This window comes from Vanessa atalanta, chromosome 8 (genome assembly GCF_905147765.1).
Source record: "Vanessa atalanta chromosome 8, ilVanAtal1.2, whole genome shotgun sequence".
Lineage (NCBI taxonomy): Eukaryota > Metazoa > Arthropoda > Insecta > Lepidoptera > Nymphalidae > Vanessa > Vanessa atalanta.
This window is the reverse complement of record NC_061878.1, coordinates 11,408,350-11,427,816: the sequence shown is the minus strand read 5'-3', so window position 1 is coordinate 11,427,816 and position 19,467 is coordinate 11,408,350. Positions and strand designations below refer to the sequence as shown.

The window sequence follows — 19,467 nt, the reverse complement described above, 5'->3', positions numbered from 1 at the left end:
GCCTAACATAGAAAGACTTAATTAATTCAGCAATTAAATTTGACTGGCATCGTATGAATTATATCCAATTCATTGGCTATATTTGGTACGCTTTGCGGAAATTACACACTTGAATGAATTATATTAACTACCTAATGTATAAAAACGAGTGATTATTTTTGTTGGTTTCCTTTCATTCAATTATGCATCGTTCATTTGATTCAGAAGATAATCTGCCGTCGGTCGAGCTGAATTGAATATTTTGGATAAACCAAAATAAATTCAAGTGGCATCGTAACACGGATATTATTTGTATAAGATATTTAATATAACTCAATAATAAAATTTATAATACTAACAACATTTACATATGAATATAATGTATTTAAATGTATTTGCAACTTTTAACTGGTATATTAGTAATAAAGAGAAGTATAATGTTTGTATTAACATAACAGCTTAGGTCAAGCGTTAAATTTCAGTAACCTAGTTAAATATTTAAATTATATGAGTATTATAAAACCGAACTAATTGAGTTACTTCGCTTCGGCTGTATTCTCCGCACTGGGTGGCTAACGTCAATTATGAGAGTTATTGCTGGGACAGATCGTGCGCAATACACATCGCAACAAGTAGACGAAAACCTTGATTCTTATTACAATAACCATAAATACTATAAAAGTCTAAAATGAGCCTTGCTTTGTGGTTCGCCGTACGTCAATGCATGTAAGGTGCCCTCGATGAGCATAGATTGGTTTGTACAGTACTTATTCGTTCAAATCAAAAATAAAATGGCATTTAATGCTCTCGTTTTAAATAAATAAGACTTCATTGAAAAGATTTGGTGGTTTGAATGTAGAACTTCAGTTGGTTTTAATATGTCGATTGCCTCAAGTGTAAAGTTAAAAGTGGTTTTAGTTTTTTAATAATTAAGATATATCATATATTTTTTTAGGTTTAAGAGGGGTAGTAAGGTTTTCTTAGAAAAGTGCAGAGTAGGGGGAGTTGAAAAACTTTTACTAAGCGATGACACACTAGTAGTAATTAATTTATAGATTTATGAAGTAAACTTTTTTGAGCCATTCCATCAGAGAAGTTAGGATACGAATTAAAACATATATTGATTTTATTGTCGCATGGATTTGCGGAATGTAATTAGATAAAGACACACATATATATATTTAAAAATTTTAAAATTTTTACGGGCTTTACGAGGTCTGGGACTGTAAATACCTACCGAGTATCGGATAAACATAAATCAGTAATCATAATCATTAATTAAGAGAATAAACGAAGAGGTTTCGATTTAATTTCAATTATCGTTATGATTATAAATAATATAATTCATAAACTTAATATTGGTAAAGAAAAACTTAATATCAGTATCGAATGCTTACCAAACCAATGCATACAAAATGCCATAGTTTTATTGTAAAAATGTAGTATGCAGTACATTGTATGAATGTTTTCTAAGAAAAGGAACACTATTTCACCTTTTTGTACGGTGTTTAATTACATTCAACAGTTCATTAAATATCTAATTACATGCCCAGTAAACTTTTAAATTATCATCGAAGCTATTTATTGCCTTCTTAAAACAGATATTCTTCGATCATCGGAATCATTAGAATAGTACATGAGTTGCACCATTTATAGATTTCAAATATTTACTAATTAGCTGATATAGTTTTTATATACACCGTTACATTGACGAACGAAACATAACAATTGAACGTCAAATATGCGTGTAAAAAGTTATTGTCGAGTAAAAATCGTTAATTAAGCCGAGAAGTGTACTAATTCCTTTTTTAAAATAAGACGGATGTTTGAGCAACAAATAACGTTACGTAAATAAAAATGTAATAAAAATGAGATATTATTAATAAACCTAATTCCTATGCGCAGTAAAATATACAATGACAGGTTTTGTAATATGAAACCCTTTACTAGTCATATTGTATATACATATGTGACAAACGTGATAACCTTTTTAATCAAAATCATAAATATTAACATTGTTTCATTTGATATGATTTTCTGCTGATGTATTGGAATTAAATGTAAACAGTTTTTTTTTACATTTGTATTAACGTAATTTTTATGAAAGATATTTACATTTTAGTGGCCCAATAGAGCACACAATCCAAACTGTCTTCCTTACAAACGGTAGCAATACTCTCACTGTATTCCACTTGGAATGTTGCATAAGCTTGACTCTGTAACTACATTACTGACCACGTATTTTCAGGCACAAGGGACACCATCTTAGGTTTCATTTGTTGAAAGCGCATTGACAGTGTGAAAGTGGAAAATTTGACCGCGTATCAAAATAAAAAATCAGATCAGTATTTCAAAGGAATATGGTTCAAATTTAGGCCAAAATTTCTATTTAAGCTAATTTTCAATGACTATTTTTGTATTCACTATTACGAGGAATTTATATCACATTAATGGAGTCTTATATAAAAAAAAATCAAAAAGTGTACCTGCCAATGCAAACTAAAGCAGCGTAAAATTATTCAGTGTTCTTTATAGAAAAGGAATTGTGACAAATGATACGCTCTTATATATAGTAATATATAGTGATGTTCGCGGACCCAGGTTGTATTATCGAACTGCTCAACGATATAGAACTTTTCGAAGAAACGACAATCGCTTCAGTTAAATTTATTAGTATGTTACTTGTCCTATCCTGAGTTTTAACTCGTTTTTCCTTAGACTAGGGTTGGTGACTATTGGAGCGATAAAGTAATTTCCTTTTGAATTAATGTAATCATTTTAAAACTGAAATTAGAATTTGTTCTTTCATCGCTCACAAAACGTATTTGGAGTGAAATCTGAGAAAATTGCCGTGCCGTTTTTGCTTTTCGCTCCACCGTTTAATAAACACGAGAAGCATGTTGTAATGCGATTTGATTGGTTATACACATTCGCACATGCTGCAGAGTGGAACGGATTCAGTCAAAGGTTAGAATGGCTCCGCCTACTGCGCCTGCGTTAATGAGCCATCGCATAAACACTATGGCGGTCTCTCGGTTACTTAGGAAAACTATCTTTGCGTGAAGTGGAGACAGAAATGAAATCCATATAACTTTTCAAATTAAACTAACTGTTATTTTATCCACATGGCGGGTGCAAATGCGGATGCCTTTGATTCATTCAGTTTCCAAACATTATTGTGTAAAGCTGTCAATTGAATTCGACACATTATTTTTAATCTGGATTTATATTTAAACTAACCGATTTGCGTATTATTTATTTGTTACTGATGAGTTGGTAACAACTTTACAGTACTAATATGGTAATTTTCAATTTTAATAATAGATGTCTGGTGACATTAGACAGTTCGCTTAACAAGAGATGCTTATGAATTAATCAGTCAATGCATTAAAGGCATACAAGTTTCATAGAAGAGTTATTACTAGCTTATTCGCTTTCTAGTTGTGTGCACTACGTTTGTATTCGACAAGTAACAATATGTTGTGCTAAAATATTAATTAACGTTGTTATTATATAAACATAAACAATAAAATCCTGCTTTTGAAATAAATAACTTTCAGTAAAGAATTTGTCGAATGATGTTCGTTTTAAGCTAGTTAATTTAATATATTATTTACCTGTGTATTTACCTTTTTACGATCTACATTTCAGCAATAAATATACAGTCACGTTTCAACTTTACGATTACATTAAAAAAAATTACACATAATTAGCGGTGGGCAACAATTACCATACTAAAAACATAAATAAGTCTTCAAATACAAAAACACTTTCGCCGTAAGTGCCCAAGGCTTATTATATTGACGTAAACAAACTGGTCAGATATAACACTAAATAGCGCCTATTAAACAATATTACGATGTGTTCACAATTATAATTGCAGTAGTTAAAATCACGCTGGGTGTTGTAACTGTGGTTATTGATGTTATTGTTCATTCAACAATGAAAATAAAATGCAATGTAGGTTTCAAACACGATTCGCTTTCGCAAACCGTTTCGTATAACTGTTGAAACCTTTGAGTTTGAATATTGCTATGAGAGTAGAGCGAGTTGTTTGTTACAAGTACGTTTTATTAGTGTAACGAAACTGTGCTTAAGAGTAGATACATACAAATATTAGATAAACATTATAAGGATGTAATTTAAAATTTAATTCTCAAACGAACTTAAAGATAATTTGTAATAGGTAATGAAATAAACTTGGTTGTAATTTACTATTTTTTGTATCTGTGCACTCACGAATGCGCGCCCCTCCATTTTAACATATTATTGGCATATATTAGTATGAGTGAGACAGAGCGTCACTCGCTCATTCTAATCTATGCTTATGAGATGGTAAATCATCCAAGTATGTGTGACGACTTAGGGTGAAGACAGCAAAAAAATCGAATTAGTTGAACATTAGTTGAAGTACGAGGTAATAAATATGGAAAGAAATGAAGGAACTTCCGTTTCCGTACCTAAAATAAATATGATATTATTTTCCATTGAACTTTAAGCACAATTTATTTAAAAGTTATTATTTTATCCAGTTAATATTTTTAAGACGCTATTCGTTTTAATTACGAGTAAAATTGATTGATGTGAAAAAATTGTGAGACAAAAGTCACATGTTTCGTAAAAAAATCTTATAGGAATTACATTAAAGGCTCGTTAACTGTATCTCAAAAGATCGGTTTTTGATGTACAATAACGATTAGTACATTCAACTGCCTAACATTGAACACATTGTATTCAATATCTTTATCACGCATCTGTACAAGCTGAACCGATTCTAATGAAACTTTCAAATATGTTAAGCATTATGCAATCTTAGAACTTCGCTATGAGCCTTTAGTAAAGGTTCACATCAGAGATAGTTCTCGACTTCCTTACTAATGGTTACAGTCATAGATTAAGTTTATTAGAAGTTGCATTAACCACATACAGTAATAGTGTTTATAGCTCGACGATAGTGCCACTAAGAAGGTTAGTCCAAGTCGTACGTCTTTTTATTATTGTTAAAAATATTTAGATATTGTGTGGCAAAGAAAAGAAAAGATAACGAGATTTATATTTATGAAGGTCCAGTCAAAATAATAAATATTTTTTTAATACCTTAATTTTTTTTAAATAGAACCTAAATTAGAGTGCAATGCAAGTAAAAGCTAAATATAATTACCTACTGTATTATGGAAGAACTAAATTCGTTTTTAGGTCACAAGACTGGAGAGTATTCGATATCCTTAAAGAATCATAAAATATTAGGACAAGAATTATTTATAATGTTTAAGTGCAGCCAATATACGAACATTTAAGTAAAGTCAAATTAGAGTCAACTTCATATTTACAATTATTTACATATATTTAATAACGTAAAATATGCAGTCCATAAATAAAAACAAAAGCGCTTATATTTGATACCACTATCAATCAATTATTATGCATTTGCATGTGGTGAATATTTAAATTGCAATATATTGTTTTTTTCAGTATATTCCATTTCTTATTGGTTAAACGTTTTAATTCCACTGTCAACCCCTTTTCCTTTTACTTTATATCATATACTGGTTATATACATTACATACTTTCTCTTATTTATTTTTTTGGTGTAAGCGTTGACGTAAATTCTTTATACCAAATAAAGGATAATTTTGTCGCTGACGATTGTTTGTAGTCTATTGTTGTAAAAGTTGTAATGGGTAATATTGACATATAGGTATAGTATCCATATAAGCAATATCTATCTAAAGTACCAATTGTCGAGATTGTAGATTACAGTATTCATTCTTTGTTTGTTTTTTAAATACACATTTTCTTGAAAACAAATAAGAAAGAGAAAATTTGTTGCGTGGTTAAAAGCACGTAAAATCATTAAGACGGCTATCGTCGGCTACGTGAGAGATGTAAGACATTAACAGCTAATAAGATCTATAAATAGTGCTCTGTTATATTATTGCTATATAAAATACTTGTAAAAGCCTACTTGAATAAAGTATATTTTGATTTTGATTTTGACAGTTGACTGTTCTGGAAGACATCAAATTATAGAGTACCAGCTGCAGGTCCCGACTTCGTCCTATTGAAATAAGAATTTTATTTACTTTCCGATCGCAACGCCACCTATAGGGCCCAATCTAAATCATCAAATCAGAAAACAAAAATAAATCAAAATAGGCAACCATTAGGAGGAGATCAGTTATAAACAGACTTATAGAAGATTTATATATATATATATAAAGATACAATTTTAGCGGTAAAATAATGATTCTAATGTATTATTTATTCTTAGGTAATAATAACTAAGTATTTTCTTATTTAAATGCCAGGCGATATCCGCAATCAGCCGGCGGCTTGGGTTGCCTTAAAATTTTATTGTTATAACCGCTGAAGCGCATCGCGGGGTTCCTTTTACATCTTTATTGCATTCGCATTCTTATCTCTTGGTTTCGTTATGGTTTGAGCTGAATTTTGTATTTAGCTGCTTACGAAATTGCCCTCGTGAAGTCTACATAGCTGACAGAACAAAGCTGTATCAAATCTCATTTGTTTGAAGTTCATTTTTGATTTGTAGTTGGATCTCATAAAGACGAATAAACATTACCGATCGTAGTTTTAATTTTAATATTTTATAATATCTAAATTATAAACTTTACAAACTATGAATAATTTGTAACCAGTTGACTATATAGAGATCTTCATATGAGACTGAAAATATTTTCCATTTTATTCATTACTTATATGTTGCAGTAACTGCCTGAAGAATACTTTCCGTACTTTATTTATTTGTTTTATTATATTTTATTGTTCAGTTTTCATTCGTTGTTTACCTCTTATGCTTGTGGGTAAGTAGTTGGGCTTGTTGATTTGATAAGTCTTACCATCTGGGTAACCTCCCATCACACAGCAATCAACATATTGCTGTTTAGTGGAAGGTTATTGTTTTGTTTCGGTTTACAACAACAACAGGCAAGCGACATAACGTTTAAGGACGTTAACGTTTCCGGACGATCATACTAACAAAAGATAGTTTTATAAATGTCACTTGTGCTCCATATCAACAACATGTAAACGCGTGTGTCTAAATAACTGACTTAATCGAGGAATTTAAATGAAAAAATTTAGAAGATTTTATACGGTAGGAGCGCGCGTGGAATTCACCTTTTAAGTCTGTACATAAACGTGCAGTAAGTGGACAGCGAGCGTGAGCGACGACGTACCGAATAAATTCGCTTAGGAAAAATTAATTATTGTAATTTAAGTGAATAACAAATAACAAGAAATGAGAATGACCAAGCAAGGTGTAATCTTAATCTGTAATTACTCCATTTTCAAGTTACACTTGCGTCATTAACATTTACAAGGTGCCATTAATGCTATAATTTGAAATATATCTATGTCTTATACTTTCTATAATATAATGTAACACATTTGCATTATATTAATTACTTGAATTCTATATTTCTTGTCCCTATTTTTTAGTTTTAGATATGAGTTTGTTCGCTATAATTAATGTGCTAAAATATGCAAGTATTTGCTTGACATTAATTGACATTAAGCATTACACAGTGTTTGTTTTAATTTATATGAATATTTATTAAAAATAATTTAAATAGATCATTAAAATTCCTATTAGTTTTTTAATGATTCTATTAGTTTAATATAAATGGTTAATAAGACAGTTTTAACACTTCGCCACGAGCTTTCAGTTTCTAGCATTTGTTAGACCTTTTTAGTGGAAGAACACACATGTTCTCATAAATAAAATATTTAATTATAAAGGTAAAATTGAATAAAATTGTATAATTTTAAAAATAATATAATTAATTAAAAAAAACATGACAATATATTGTGATAAAAATTATTTAGCTAACTTAGCATTATTAAAACTTTCTCTATAAAATATTTTTTCGTTTTGTATAAGAGATGGCTTTTGTTTATTGTTTGTTTATTTTTAATGAGTTATAATAGTTCCAAAAATATATCAATTGACCTAAGAATCAAGAGAATCTTTGTTACATAATTTGTCTCGGGGAAGAACGGATTATACTGTTTTACTAATTTGAATCGTAAAACTCTTAAAGTGTGTTGTGTGTTTATTGTGTGTGTAAAACTCTATATGTATTCCCCTATACCTCATATTTTTTTGAAAATAAAATCAATGATATTATTAAGCTTTTCATAAATATCAGATTTGAATATATTTTAAATGAATTATCTTATTTCGTAAAAAAAAACATTCATACGTTTTTTTTCATGAGGCCCTCTCGTCAGATTTTTACGCAAATTACTATTTTCTTGGCTCGTTCAGGGCCTCAATTAACGGCCTCAGGGTCTAGGGTCTGTCTACTGGACCAACGAGATATGATTTCAGAATTTATTATTCCAAATAAAATATGTTTCTAAGCCAAGTCCTTCGATTAAAAAGAAAAAGCAACCGAAATTACCCCATCTAATGATATCTTATTGCTGTTCCGCCGCGACAAACTATCAAGATTAAAGAATTTGTTCATCTGTCTTCGTGTCGAACATAAAACAATTCAGTTGCTGAAATATCTAATGATCAGATTAAGAAATCAACCAATCAAAATTGTTAAATATTGCAATAGTAAACTGGTTATCAAAATCCGAACAGTTTTATCAGTCGATCAGTTTCGATGAGTCGTCTTTGTCTCCGACCTTCTGTTTTATGATGCTAAATTGTGGCTTTGAAGATAAGAGCGTAGCACGAGCTGTGATTATCTTAGTTGAAATTATTGGGTCATAAGGAAAACGATTACATTCAAGTTTATTGACGATTTTCAATATCTAAAACATAAATTCGCATGTCTTTTGCATTTATACATTTATTAAATCTTTGGAACGACTACGAAATGATAGCATTTTGTTATATTCATGGAAAACACTTGGATCACACTTTCGAAATATGTATACATACGGGTTTTTTCAAAAATAAAATATTACATATAATTCGTTTTGTCCTTCATTTTATTGTATTTTAATACAAAAGTGACAAAACAACACACGACTTAAAATATATATAAAAAAATTAACGCGTAAAAGAAACATTTCAATTTTAAACGTTACAATTGGAGAGATACACTTAAATTCGATTTTGGCGCTCAATTAATTAATACTAAAGCTGAGACCTGGTTAAAAGCTATGTATAAGATGAATGTAAGATGAAACTAAAAGGTTAAGAGATGCGGATATCGCTGCGGGCGATTTGCTAGCTCGCATTCAATGTTCGTACGATCATGAATGGTGTTCGGACGGGTACAATAAGTGAATAAATTAGCCAAGCGTATTGCGATGTCCGTGGCACGAGGCTCTGACGATTCAATGAAGTTACGTATCTCGAAAGTATTACCTAGAATCTAGAAAACAACGTATGTACCTTCCTATTCAATGCGATCGTGCTATAAAATGTGAAATCTTTATCTACGACATGCTGATTATAATCAGACTAAGGCAGAGTCGAGAAAGTCCAGTGGCAAGAACACGTTGGGATCTTGTCTCGGCCTAAAACTCCGGGCGAACACAACTCAGTTTTGCATGTGCCAAATTTGTGTTATAATTCGTATTATATGATGTATCTCTTCTCTGGACAGCCAAACTAATTTTCATTAAAATGTTTTAATTATTGGATTGAATTGAAACACAACAAAGCTAAATAATATTTATTGTTCAAAATGTGCAAGAGGTACTTTGCCAAATTTATACCTGTGATCTTCGGTTAAGATTCTCGTATTCCATCTACTGGACCACCTCGGCTCTTAGACTAATAATATTCTTAATAGTAATAATAATCTTTATACCATAATTTAAACTAATCTGTATTGGGTTCTATTTTAGGTTTATGCAATAGCAAGCCAGGAGTAAATATACATTTTAGGTAAATTTGATTATGACAATCCATTCGTGCTAATAGAAACAATATTAAAAAAATGATCAAAAATTTATTGCCAACGAAATATAATTATATCGAAGTACACCCAGTTACTTCTCGACGGTATCACATGTTTCTTCACCTGAGGGAGTAGCCCTGCATCGCCTCGTCCAAGTAAACAGGGATTGCCGAAAAACGTTTACATTTAGTCTTCGTCTTTCTTTTGTCTTCCGGGAGAAAGTTCCAGATTATCAAGTCCTCATCAGATGTCGCTGTCGCTGAAACAAAAGGCAAACGAGACGAACCACTTTTACAAAATATTAACTGTGTTGCCTTTAATATTTTCAGTACTGCATCATTTAAATAAGTACAATGGTACATTGGAAAATTATTGGTATGTATTATGTAATACCAAGTTTTGTTCCATCCGGACTAAAAACCATAGTCCTCACTCGGTCCAATCCACTACGACCCTCTCCCCACTGGTCCACCACGGTCTCAGGATCACTCATCACAACCAACTGGGAACATGATTTCGGATGTAGTATTGCCCTATCTGGAATGTTAAAAATTTATATTTTTTTAGCTAACTGTACAAAAGTAAAGTAATAAGTCTGACTATTTGTATAATATTTTTCCAATTTATTAAAAACTTTAATACCAGAATTCCACAAGCTGAGCACTAGTTCGCCAGTTCTTTGACTGAAGAGCATAGCGTCCAGACTGTACCGCTTGGGGCCAAGGGTCGTTTCCCGGACTTTTGAAGTCGGAGCATTCCATAAAGCAATTCTCGCTTGAAGGTCTGGTGTCACCGCTCCGACACCTAGTAACGCGCTTCGCCACGGGTGCCAAGTCATTGTCTGAAAATATAGAATTTATTTTGTTAGCCATTATAAATTATTTACACACATAAATGTCGAGTTTTACATGATATAAGTGTAAATAATGTCTCATTTAATTTTTGTTTTGCAAAGTGATAAATGAATTTATTTTTATTTTAAATACAGAATACTTAGTTCTTAACTTTTTGAGATAAAACAAATATCGAACCCGTATCGTCCAATTAGAATCGAGACTCGAATATATCTCCAACGAGGGCCACGTCAGCAGCAGCACGACGGCGGAGCTGACCGCCGTGACGGCGGCGTAGCGCGCGTCCGGCGACACGCGCACGAGCAGGATCGCGGCGCGCACCGGCCGCCGCCAGCTGCACAGCTTCGCGTCGCGGCTGTACGACACCACGCTACCCCAGGAGCAGCCACTACGAACAAGACGAGTTTCATTGATAACCGTTTGTAGATGAATGTTCACCTAAATAACGCATTAACATAAATGCGAAATTTAAAAAATTATAGAAAAAAAAATCTAAAAGAAATATATGAAAGAGAATGTTCGTCGATTAAACCATATATCTTGTGAGTAAATTTCGAAAAACGTTAGGCCAAAATTAATCACGAATAGCAAAGGATATAGAATATCGTTCCATTTTTAAAACTATTCTTTAAGATATTTTAAATTGTACATTGAGTTTTCAATGTTTGAATAATAATAATAATTTTAAGCCTGAAGAAAGTCCATATATTTTTCGTTTATTCCTCGTTTTTACAAATTGATAACTTACGTTACAAAAGAATTCCCTGTTGGACTCCAGTCGACCGCAGTAATGGAGCAGTAATGGTTGCTGGTGTTCAGACAAGGACAGAGATTACTTGACACTTTTTTACTCAAAGTGTTGTCGTGAATCTCCACTGTATTCATATCGGTGCCGAGCTAAAATTTAATTACAACTTAACTAGCTGCCTGTCCCGTCTTCACCCGGGGTGCAGAGGTGTCGACTTATAAATACGGATATTTGTAAAATTCACAGAATATTCGCAACTGTTAAAACAAATAAATAAGTTTATTTCACGAGTGAATTTTAAGCTGTACGTATACTCACAGCAAGGAGTTCGCCCCGAGGGTCGAACTTACAACACTGAATTTCATATTGCGTGAAGCCCTGACTGATGAGACTTTGACTCCTCCAGCTCCATTTATGATAATTCTTACCCAGGGCTGCAACCAGGATATTGTCGTTACTCCAATCGAGGAGTTCTGGAACTTAAATGGAATAATTTAAAAATATACCTGCTAAGTGATACGATACCGTGTTATTTATAACTATAAATGTTACGTTCACTTAAGCCATAAATAGTTTGTAAAATATTATACGATATGGATGGTAGGCTTGTTCGATGGCTGATGCGAATGCTTGATGGTAATTTAAACCAATCGTGGCCTATTTTAGAATATACTTTGTAAAGCGTAAAATTATTTTGTGTAATAATTCTCGTATATATTAATAGTGGTTAAATATATTAAGACTGTCTGCCCTTACATGTCTCAGAATTTTAAATAAGCACTTCTTCACAATGGCGCATTTGCATAATATTCATGATTGAGTATTAGTGAGTGGTTGTTCAAAATTCAAATAGTTTTTTCGATTAATTGTAGTATGTGTGAAGTATTTTAAATAAAACGAGTGAATTATAAATTACAATAAATTGTTGGACATTATATATAAATTTAGTTTAGTCGGCCTTTCATAAGACGATTTTTCTGTGGAAGAAATGTTTACGTAAATGAATAATTGGTTCATTTTAAATGCAGAATGTGTTTGTCAATTAAAAATTAGCGGCGAATTTCTCCGTCTACTAGGATTAACGTGAATTAATGTAATTATAAAGTTTTTTTTATGAAATTCTTATTCAATTAAATATATATGTTTGTAATTTTAATTACCGTTCGTGATCTATTTATTCATTTGCCTTTGAATGTATTTTTCATAACAGACAATGTGTTAACACACAACTTGTACATTTCATTACGTGATATGTTAATTAGCGTTCCAATTTGGACATAAAACGTGTATGAATGTATGAACGTTGATCTTTAGAACCACTACATATCGAGATCAGAAAATTAGTGCCAAGTAAAAAAAGTGATGTAATGTAAGGCAAGCATCTTATTGTTCATATTAACTCAACGGGCGTTATTAAAACGTTTAGTATGTACAGAGCTAACCAACTTAATTACGGATTCCTAAATTAGCCCTAATATGTATGATACGTTGGAATACTCACAAGTGGCGTAACTGTAAGTGGGTAAGTCTAGGATACTATCCGCAGAGGAGAGGTAGCTCTTCTTCCGCGGTATGCAAGGCCAAGGTCGGATCCATTGTTTGTGAATACCGTTCGTTTCCTGCGGCTCGAGATTGAGCGCGTCGTCCAAGTAAATTGCGTATTTCTTCTGTTTTAAATGTTTCCCAAACTGTAAAATATATTAGTGTATCGAGATTGGTTGCGGTTGACCCACAGGCGGTAAAAGAACTTTGGGTATGGATTTATAGGATATGCATATTTCATTGTTAGTTTGAAGGCATGATATATGATATATGTACATTTCATTAAATGTGTACTAGATATCATTCCGATTAAAATAATATTAATTGTTTTCCATCATAATTTTTCGCTGATCCGAGATGGTCCAGTGGTTACGACTGGTGATCTTAACGGATAATTGCAGGTTCATACCCAGACAAGCACCACTGAATTTTCATATGTTAAACATCGTGTGGAAATCTGCATATGTCTAATTACAATGAAATTCTTCCACATGTGTATCCACCAACGTGGCTGTTTCCCTATGCCTTCATTTTTATGGATCTTTTCTGTTTGGGATCATTTATCGGTAGATATATAAGTGGTACGATGTGGATGGATGTGCTTAACAAGCGAAACCCTAAACAAGCGTAAACTAAGATTCGGGGCTGGTTCTTTTTGACTCTACTGGAACAACAAAGCACGATATTAAATTATAACTTTTCTAATCAGTATAAAAAAAATTGCTATTGTAGTTCTCACAATTTCCGCGAGATGGCATTGTGTCTGTTTATTTTAAACAAGCACGGTGCAATAGGGTGGAATAGTATTAGTCAAACGGTGAAACTCACAATTTTGTCAAAAATATTATAATATAATCTTTTTTTGTATAATTAAAATCGTATTGTCTCAAATTTTACGTTATATAAATTAAATCTATTGAGGATTTTAAGGATACCGCTGCTTGTAAGCAAGTTTTGCATCAAGCAGTTTAAAAATCATTATTATTGATTACCCAAACATCGCTGTTCACAGTGCTATCACAACTGGCGTGCCAAGAGCGACGCCTCCGCGCCTCACCGAATGAGTTGCGAGGCGCTACGAATCTGTCTACGCGATTACGCTGCGTATTTAACTGAAAATGTATACATGACAATTTTGTATTTATCATTTACAAGATTAAAAGCTGTTTATAAGATAAAAAAATGAGATGTATTATATATGATAATAAAAGTAGACGTACACGTAGATAAATAAAAATGAGACGATTTTCTCAAAGGTATAGAATTAATTTAAAGTAAAACGTATGTCTTTGATTATTTTTCTAAAGCACATACTAACTAGTTAAAAAAATATATAAAAAAGATTTCAGTTTTTGAAACGATCGAAGTAGTTTCCAATTTTAATTCAATAAAGTATATTTTAATTTTAATGGGACTGACCTATGTTGGACAATATTCCCAAAATTAAATTAATTAAATTGATTTGATTTGATAATTAGTTGTAAGCGTATAAATTATAGCTCATGATAGGTAACTTCATATATAAATAGAATATTGTACTATAAATGGCGGAGAATGTTGTTGTTCATTTTTTTTTATTGAAACTTACATTAAATTTTATAAATAACAAATATTTACCAATATTTGTAATAAAAGTTCCCAATGCAATTATTGGAAACTTAGAATCTTTAAATATTAGTATATGATATTATTACAAACACTTACATACATTACATAGTACGAGGCGTAGATGCCATGGATAAAATTATCAAAGGTTTAAAATTAAAAGAAAGAGAGATAGAGAGAAAGAGAAATTAACAATGAAGTTAAAAACTATTAATGTATTATTAAAAAATAATTAATAATAACAATTATTTGCACTGCCTATACTTAAAATATTATGAATATAACTTGTTATACTTAGTACACCCTATTTAGTACACTTCTTTAGAAAAAAACTAATTTAGTTTTGCTTGCAGGAACATATGTTTCCGTACGGCTAGCATTTATTGGCAGATAATGGAAAATTATTTAGCGAGTGGATAAGGCGAGTCAAGAGGATTATATATATATATATATATTTTATGATAGTACTTGATCTCGTTGAGGTCGGTGATATCGGTGTATCAAAATTATTTTTACTATAAGTTGATGTTGTAAAAAAACTGATATGTTAATTTTATAGATGTGATTTATATACCGAGGATTAAAGGCAGTAAAAGCATACTCTAAAATAGTTGCTTAACGTCAAAAAAAGAAATGGTTCCTTACAATAACAATACGCTACCAACTATGGGATTTATAATGTCATGTCCCTTGTGTTGTCATTATTCTAGTTCACCCTTCACATTGGAACACAGAAACACGAAGCATTGCTTTTTGTCGTTAAAATAACTGTCATATGTGTCAACCCACCAGGCGGCACGAAACGCATACCAGTTCTTGATAGACGAATGTTTAAAAGAGCACGTGTTTTGGAACTTTAATGCATTTTTGCGTTACTTAAAGCTTACCGTCTAAATATAGAAATGTGATTATAATTTCGCACAGACTGTGATAAAAATACATTGGGTACAATATGTTGTGATGGGATTTGAATAGGTTGAATTCATAAAAACGTAAAAAAAAGTTCCATTGTATGTTTAATTTTGTACATCATGTCGTGTTTATATTTATTGTAATTCAACAATATCAACATATACGTACATCATAACTATAAATAACTAATACGCCGCCAATGTTTATGAGCGGTGGTGACCACTTACCATCAGGTGGCCCATTTGCTCGCCCACCTACCAATTGTATAAAAAATATACATATATATATATATATATTTAATTTTTATCTCCATAAAAAACTATTAGTATCACAAGAAAAGTATGGTTATTTTGTGTGCCCTTTCGTATGTAATGTCATAATCAACAACACCTAGTGATTATGAACAGTAAAATTAACGTCCATACATAAGTCTTAGAACAAGCATGTACAAAATATTGTCAACAACAAAATAGAATTTTTAAATTACACAGTCATTTTATTTTATTTTCGATATCAACCATTTAACCGAGACCTATTAGAGGTGTCTCAATAACTCATTGGCAAGAACAAGTGAATTATTAACAAAAGTTGCCGGATCAATATCGTGCAAGTGCTGTCGATTTTTTCATTTTATCTGTGTATAATTAAAAATAAATAGTACCTAAATGTGTAAAAAGATATACTTCAATGATTTTATTTACTAATCTACAGTATATAAGCGTGGCGTATATATAGCCTGTAGCTCTCGTCTTTTACCGTTTGAGACGTGGCGTTTCATTTGTATGAGGTTAAAAAAATGTTAATACCATACTATGAAGTTATTTAAATAATAAATTATAATTCACCTGTATGCTAATATATTATTAAAGCGTTAAAATAAAACAGAAAGCTAGACTAACTCACATATCATCGCTCTTTATGAGAATTTAGTATGATACTGAATACAAACCCATCTGATAAGACCCTTAATATAAAAATGAGTATAAAAAAGTCAATTCATATGTTTTACGAGGCAACACTTACATTATGTTAACATTAATATTTCATTGTGCAGCGTTAAACTTAACAGTACATATTTTTAGTAAGACGTCAAGTACTAAGACGTCAATAATATTTACTTTGTAATCGTTAAGTTCTTTGAACTCTTGGTTTTAAATATTAATTTAGTGCAAATAAAATGTAAAGGTGAATAGAGAATACCAATTTCTGTTTTTGGAAATAATGTTGGAAATTATAAAATCATAAATCTTGAATATTAATTATTTTATTTCGAGGAATTTCGCTTGAGCAAAAAGCTGAGGGTGTGAGTTTGGTTATACATTATGATATTACAACAATCTATGAAGTAATTCCATTCCGCTTTAAACTTTTGCTCTTGTAATTTTGTATTAATAATAATTATAATAAAAATAATCATTTAGGATTGTTGTTAAACGACATAATCGTTTTTATTCAATTATTATATTTTATTTAATCCGTCTAAACGTTAGAAAGTGAATGAGTGACAAACACTGACGTATTTGAAATTTAAAATAGTTCATAATAATAATGTAACAAACTAATTATACACCTCTTTATCTTTAAATGATTGTAATCAAGTTACTTACTGTTTTTTTACCAAATATCGTTCTATCCATCACTTATTAGTATATAAACATTTGTGTTAAACTTAAAACAACTTTAATTTCTAGTTTTTTTTTGTATAAAACGAAATTTTTCAACGGTAATAGTTTCTCATTAATTTAAAGTCCATGTCATTCTATTTCGAACTACCCTCAACTATTTTTCTTATGTATACAGATTATTATTTACTTTAGACATATTAACATAATTTTTTTATACATAATTTGGTTCTTTTGCATAAGTAACCCGACATGTGAGATTTTTTTACGACAAATTTAATTTGTTTCGTTTTAGTTTGTTTATGTTCATTTTATTATTATTTCACTTTCATTTCTTATAATAGTATTATATAATATGGGGGGTATATTACGAAATCAGCAATGTGTACCCATAATATGATTCATTAGTCAAATCGCCCCACAATTAGTGACAGTTACTGATATGAAATAAAGTTAATTATCTTTTATAATTTAATATAATGAATGTAGAAGTTTCAAAACAATTCCTGTCATTGATTATACTCATAGATAAATACCCTAAGGTATCTTCCTTACAAAGGTATCTGCTACGTGCTCGTGAATAGTTTTGCTATTTACTTATATAAAATTAGTTTTAAGCATTTAATCATGATCGGTTATTCCATTTATATATATATATAGAAAAAATATATATTTAATTATATTTTTGAACAAAAAACAAGTCAAAAGATTATTTTCTTGATAACAACACACAGGAAAAAAACAAAAAATGCTACTTTACAATTAGAAGTAAAAATAAACATAATACTGTCAAGTACGAATCGGATTCTAATGAAGTAGGTTTCGTACTGTTGCGAAAGAAAACAATTTAAAATTATATGGTATTTCAAAGAAAAATACAAATAACAATATAATAGAAAAAAAATTATCCGGCTATTAAAATGTGCGTCTTATAATCAAATCAAAACATACTATATATTTTATAAGCCGAATGATGCTGTTGAATTATATTTTCATATTTTCGCCCCTCACAAGAATTTCGTTTCAAAATCCTCCAAGTGGTTTAACAGCACGAAACTTAAAAAACTATTATTTACCATACAATATATAATATACAATATAGAAATCGTAAAAATAAGGTAGTAATTAGTAAAGGGTTCGTTAATGTAAAATGAATAGTCAGTTATAGTCATCCTTACTATTTGTGTAAATTCCGCCCCTTTATTAATTAGTTTACTATTAATTATAAAGTTTAGTTTATCTTTAAGACAACGCTTCTTATGAATCATTTGAACAACAAATAACGTTTCAAATAACTGCACGTAATACATGTTGAAAGAAAATTTCGTAAAAAAATAATTAATGAGTTACATTTACATATTCGCTATAAACAAAATACCTAATGTCATGTGATCGTATTTTAAATATTTTAATTATATTTTAATATGCGGAATTTTAACGCACGTAATTCAACAAGAAACAAGTAAATACATACTAGTTTTAGAATTTGAACATAATAGTTTTAGACATTTTAATTAAACGAACGTATTCTACCATTATTTATCTATATGTATAATTATTCACAAAGTCGTCGAATAACACCGGCTGTGTCTGTCACTCACTTCTTCTAAGCCTCTCGACGGATTTGTACACGGTTTTCACTAATGGAAAGATCAATAACTACTATTATTAATAATAACTATTATTTATAATAAATTACCAGTCCTGGCTTCACACATGTGGAATAAGGGTCTACATAAAACATATTAAAATATATATTGGTGGGTATATTTTTTTCTGATAACATCAACAATCATCATATTTAGGCCACTTTACACAAAAATCTCAATGAATTATACACCCAAACCTTCTTCTTATATCGCTCCATCTATTAGTAACAATCGTATAAAAATGTTTGCTATTTTTTTACTTTATTTTATAAAATAAGTAGTTATTTGTAAAGGTTCATATTTATTATTTGCAAATAGAGTACAAGATAGCTGACTATAATGTTGTTTTATCCAAAAAAATGCGTACACTTTTACATGCTAACGCTGGCTAAACTTAAGATACATCAAAATAAAATACTCTGGAAACTTGTATCTCAAAAAGGCATACAGAAAACTCCGCGATAGCATGTTTCTAATTAATATTAACTCAGATAAATATTTTAGCTACCTCAGACATTTATTAAGCAATCAACAGTCACTCCACAGCCACATTCAGGTGCAGCATAAGCACACACAATACTGAAAGATTTACCAGGCTATTTAAAGATTTAGACTTTTTGATTGGTTATCTTAATTTTTTCAATGAGTTTTTTTTAAATAATGACAAAG

General features: G+C 30.6%; 1 protein-coding gene across 1 annotated transcript; it reads right to left on the bottom strand.

The window, feature by feature from the left end:
* Window positions 1-9,044: 9,044 nt before the first annotated feature.
* On the bottom strand, window positions 9,045-17,273 carry LOC125065798 (protein cortex). Its single transcript, XM_047673629.1, has 9 exons — window positions 17,135-17,273; window positions 14,003-14,122; window positions 12,970-13,156; window positions 11,787-11,947; window positions 11,469-11,617; window positions 10,898-11,108; window positions 10,509-10,707; window positions 10,260-10,403; window positions 9,045-10,125 (listed from the first exon to the last, which is right to left on the bottom strand). The coding sequence occupies exons 1-9, from the start codon at window positions 17,162-17,164 to the stop codon at window positions 9,986-9,988; spliced, it is 1,341 nt and encodes a 446-aa protein (XP_047529585.1). The 5' UTR covers window positions 17,165-17,273; the 3' UTR covers window positions 9,045-9,985.
* Between the last annotated feature and the right edge of the window lie 2,194 nt (window positions 17,274-19,467).

Bases quoted from the DNA above. Each gene is read 5' to 3' on its own strand.
- LOC125065798 (XM_047673629.1), bottom strand. From the start codon at position 17,164: ATGGATAGAACGATATTTGGTAAAAAAACA. The intron at 14,123-17,134 runs GTAAGTAACTTG...ATACATTTTCAG, and splicing joins CGATATTTGGTAAAAAAACA to TTAAATACGCAGCGTAATCG. The intron at 10,404-10,508 runs GTATTAAAGTTT...TTAACATTCCAG, and splicing joins GCTCAGCTTGTGGAATTCTG to ATAGGGCAATACTACATCCG.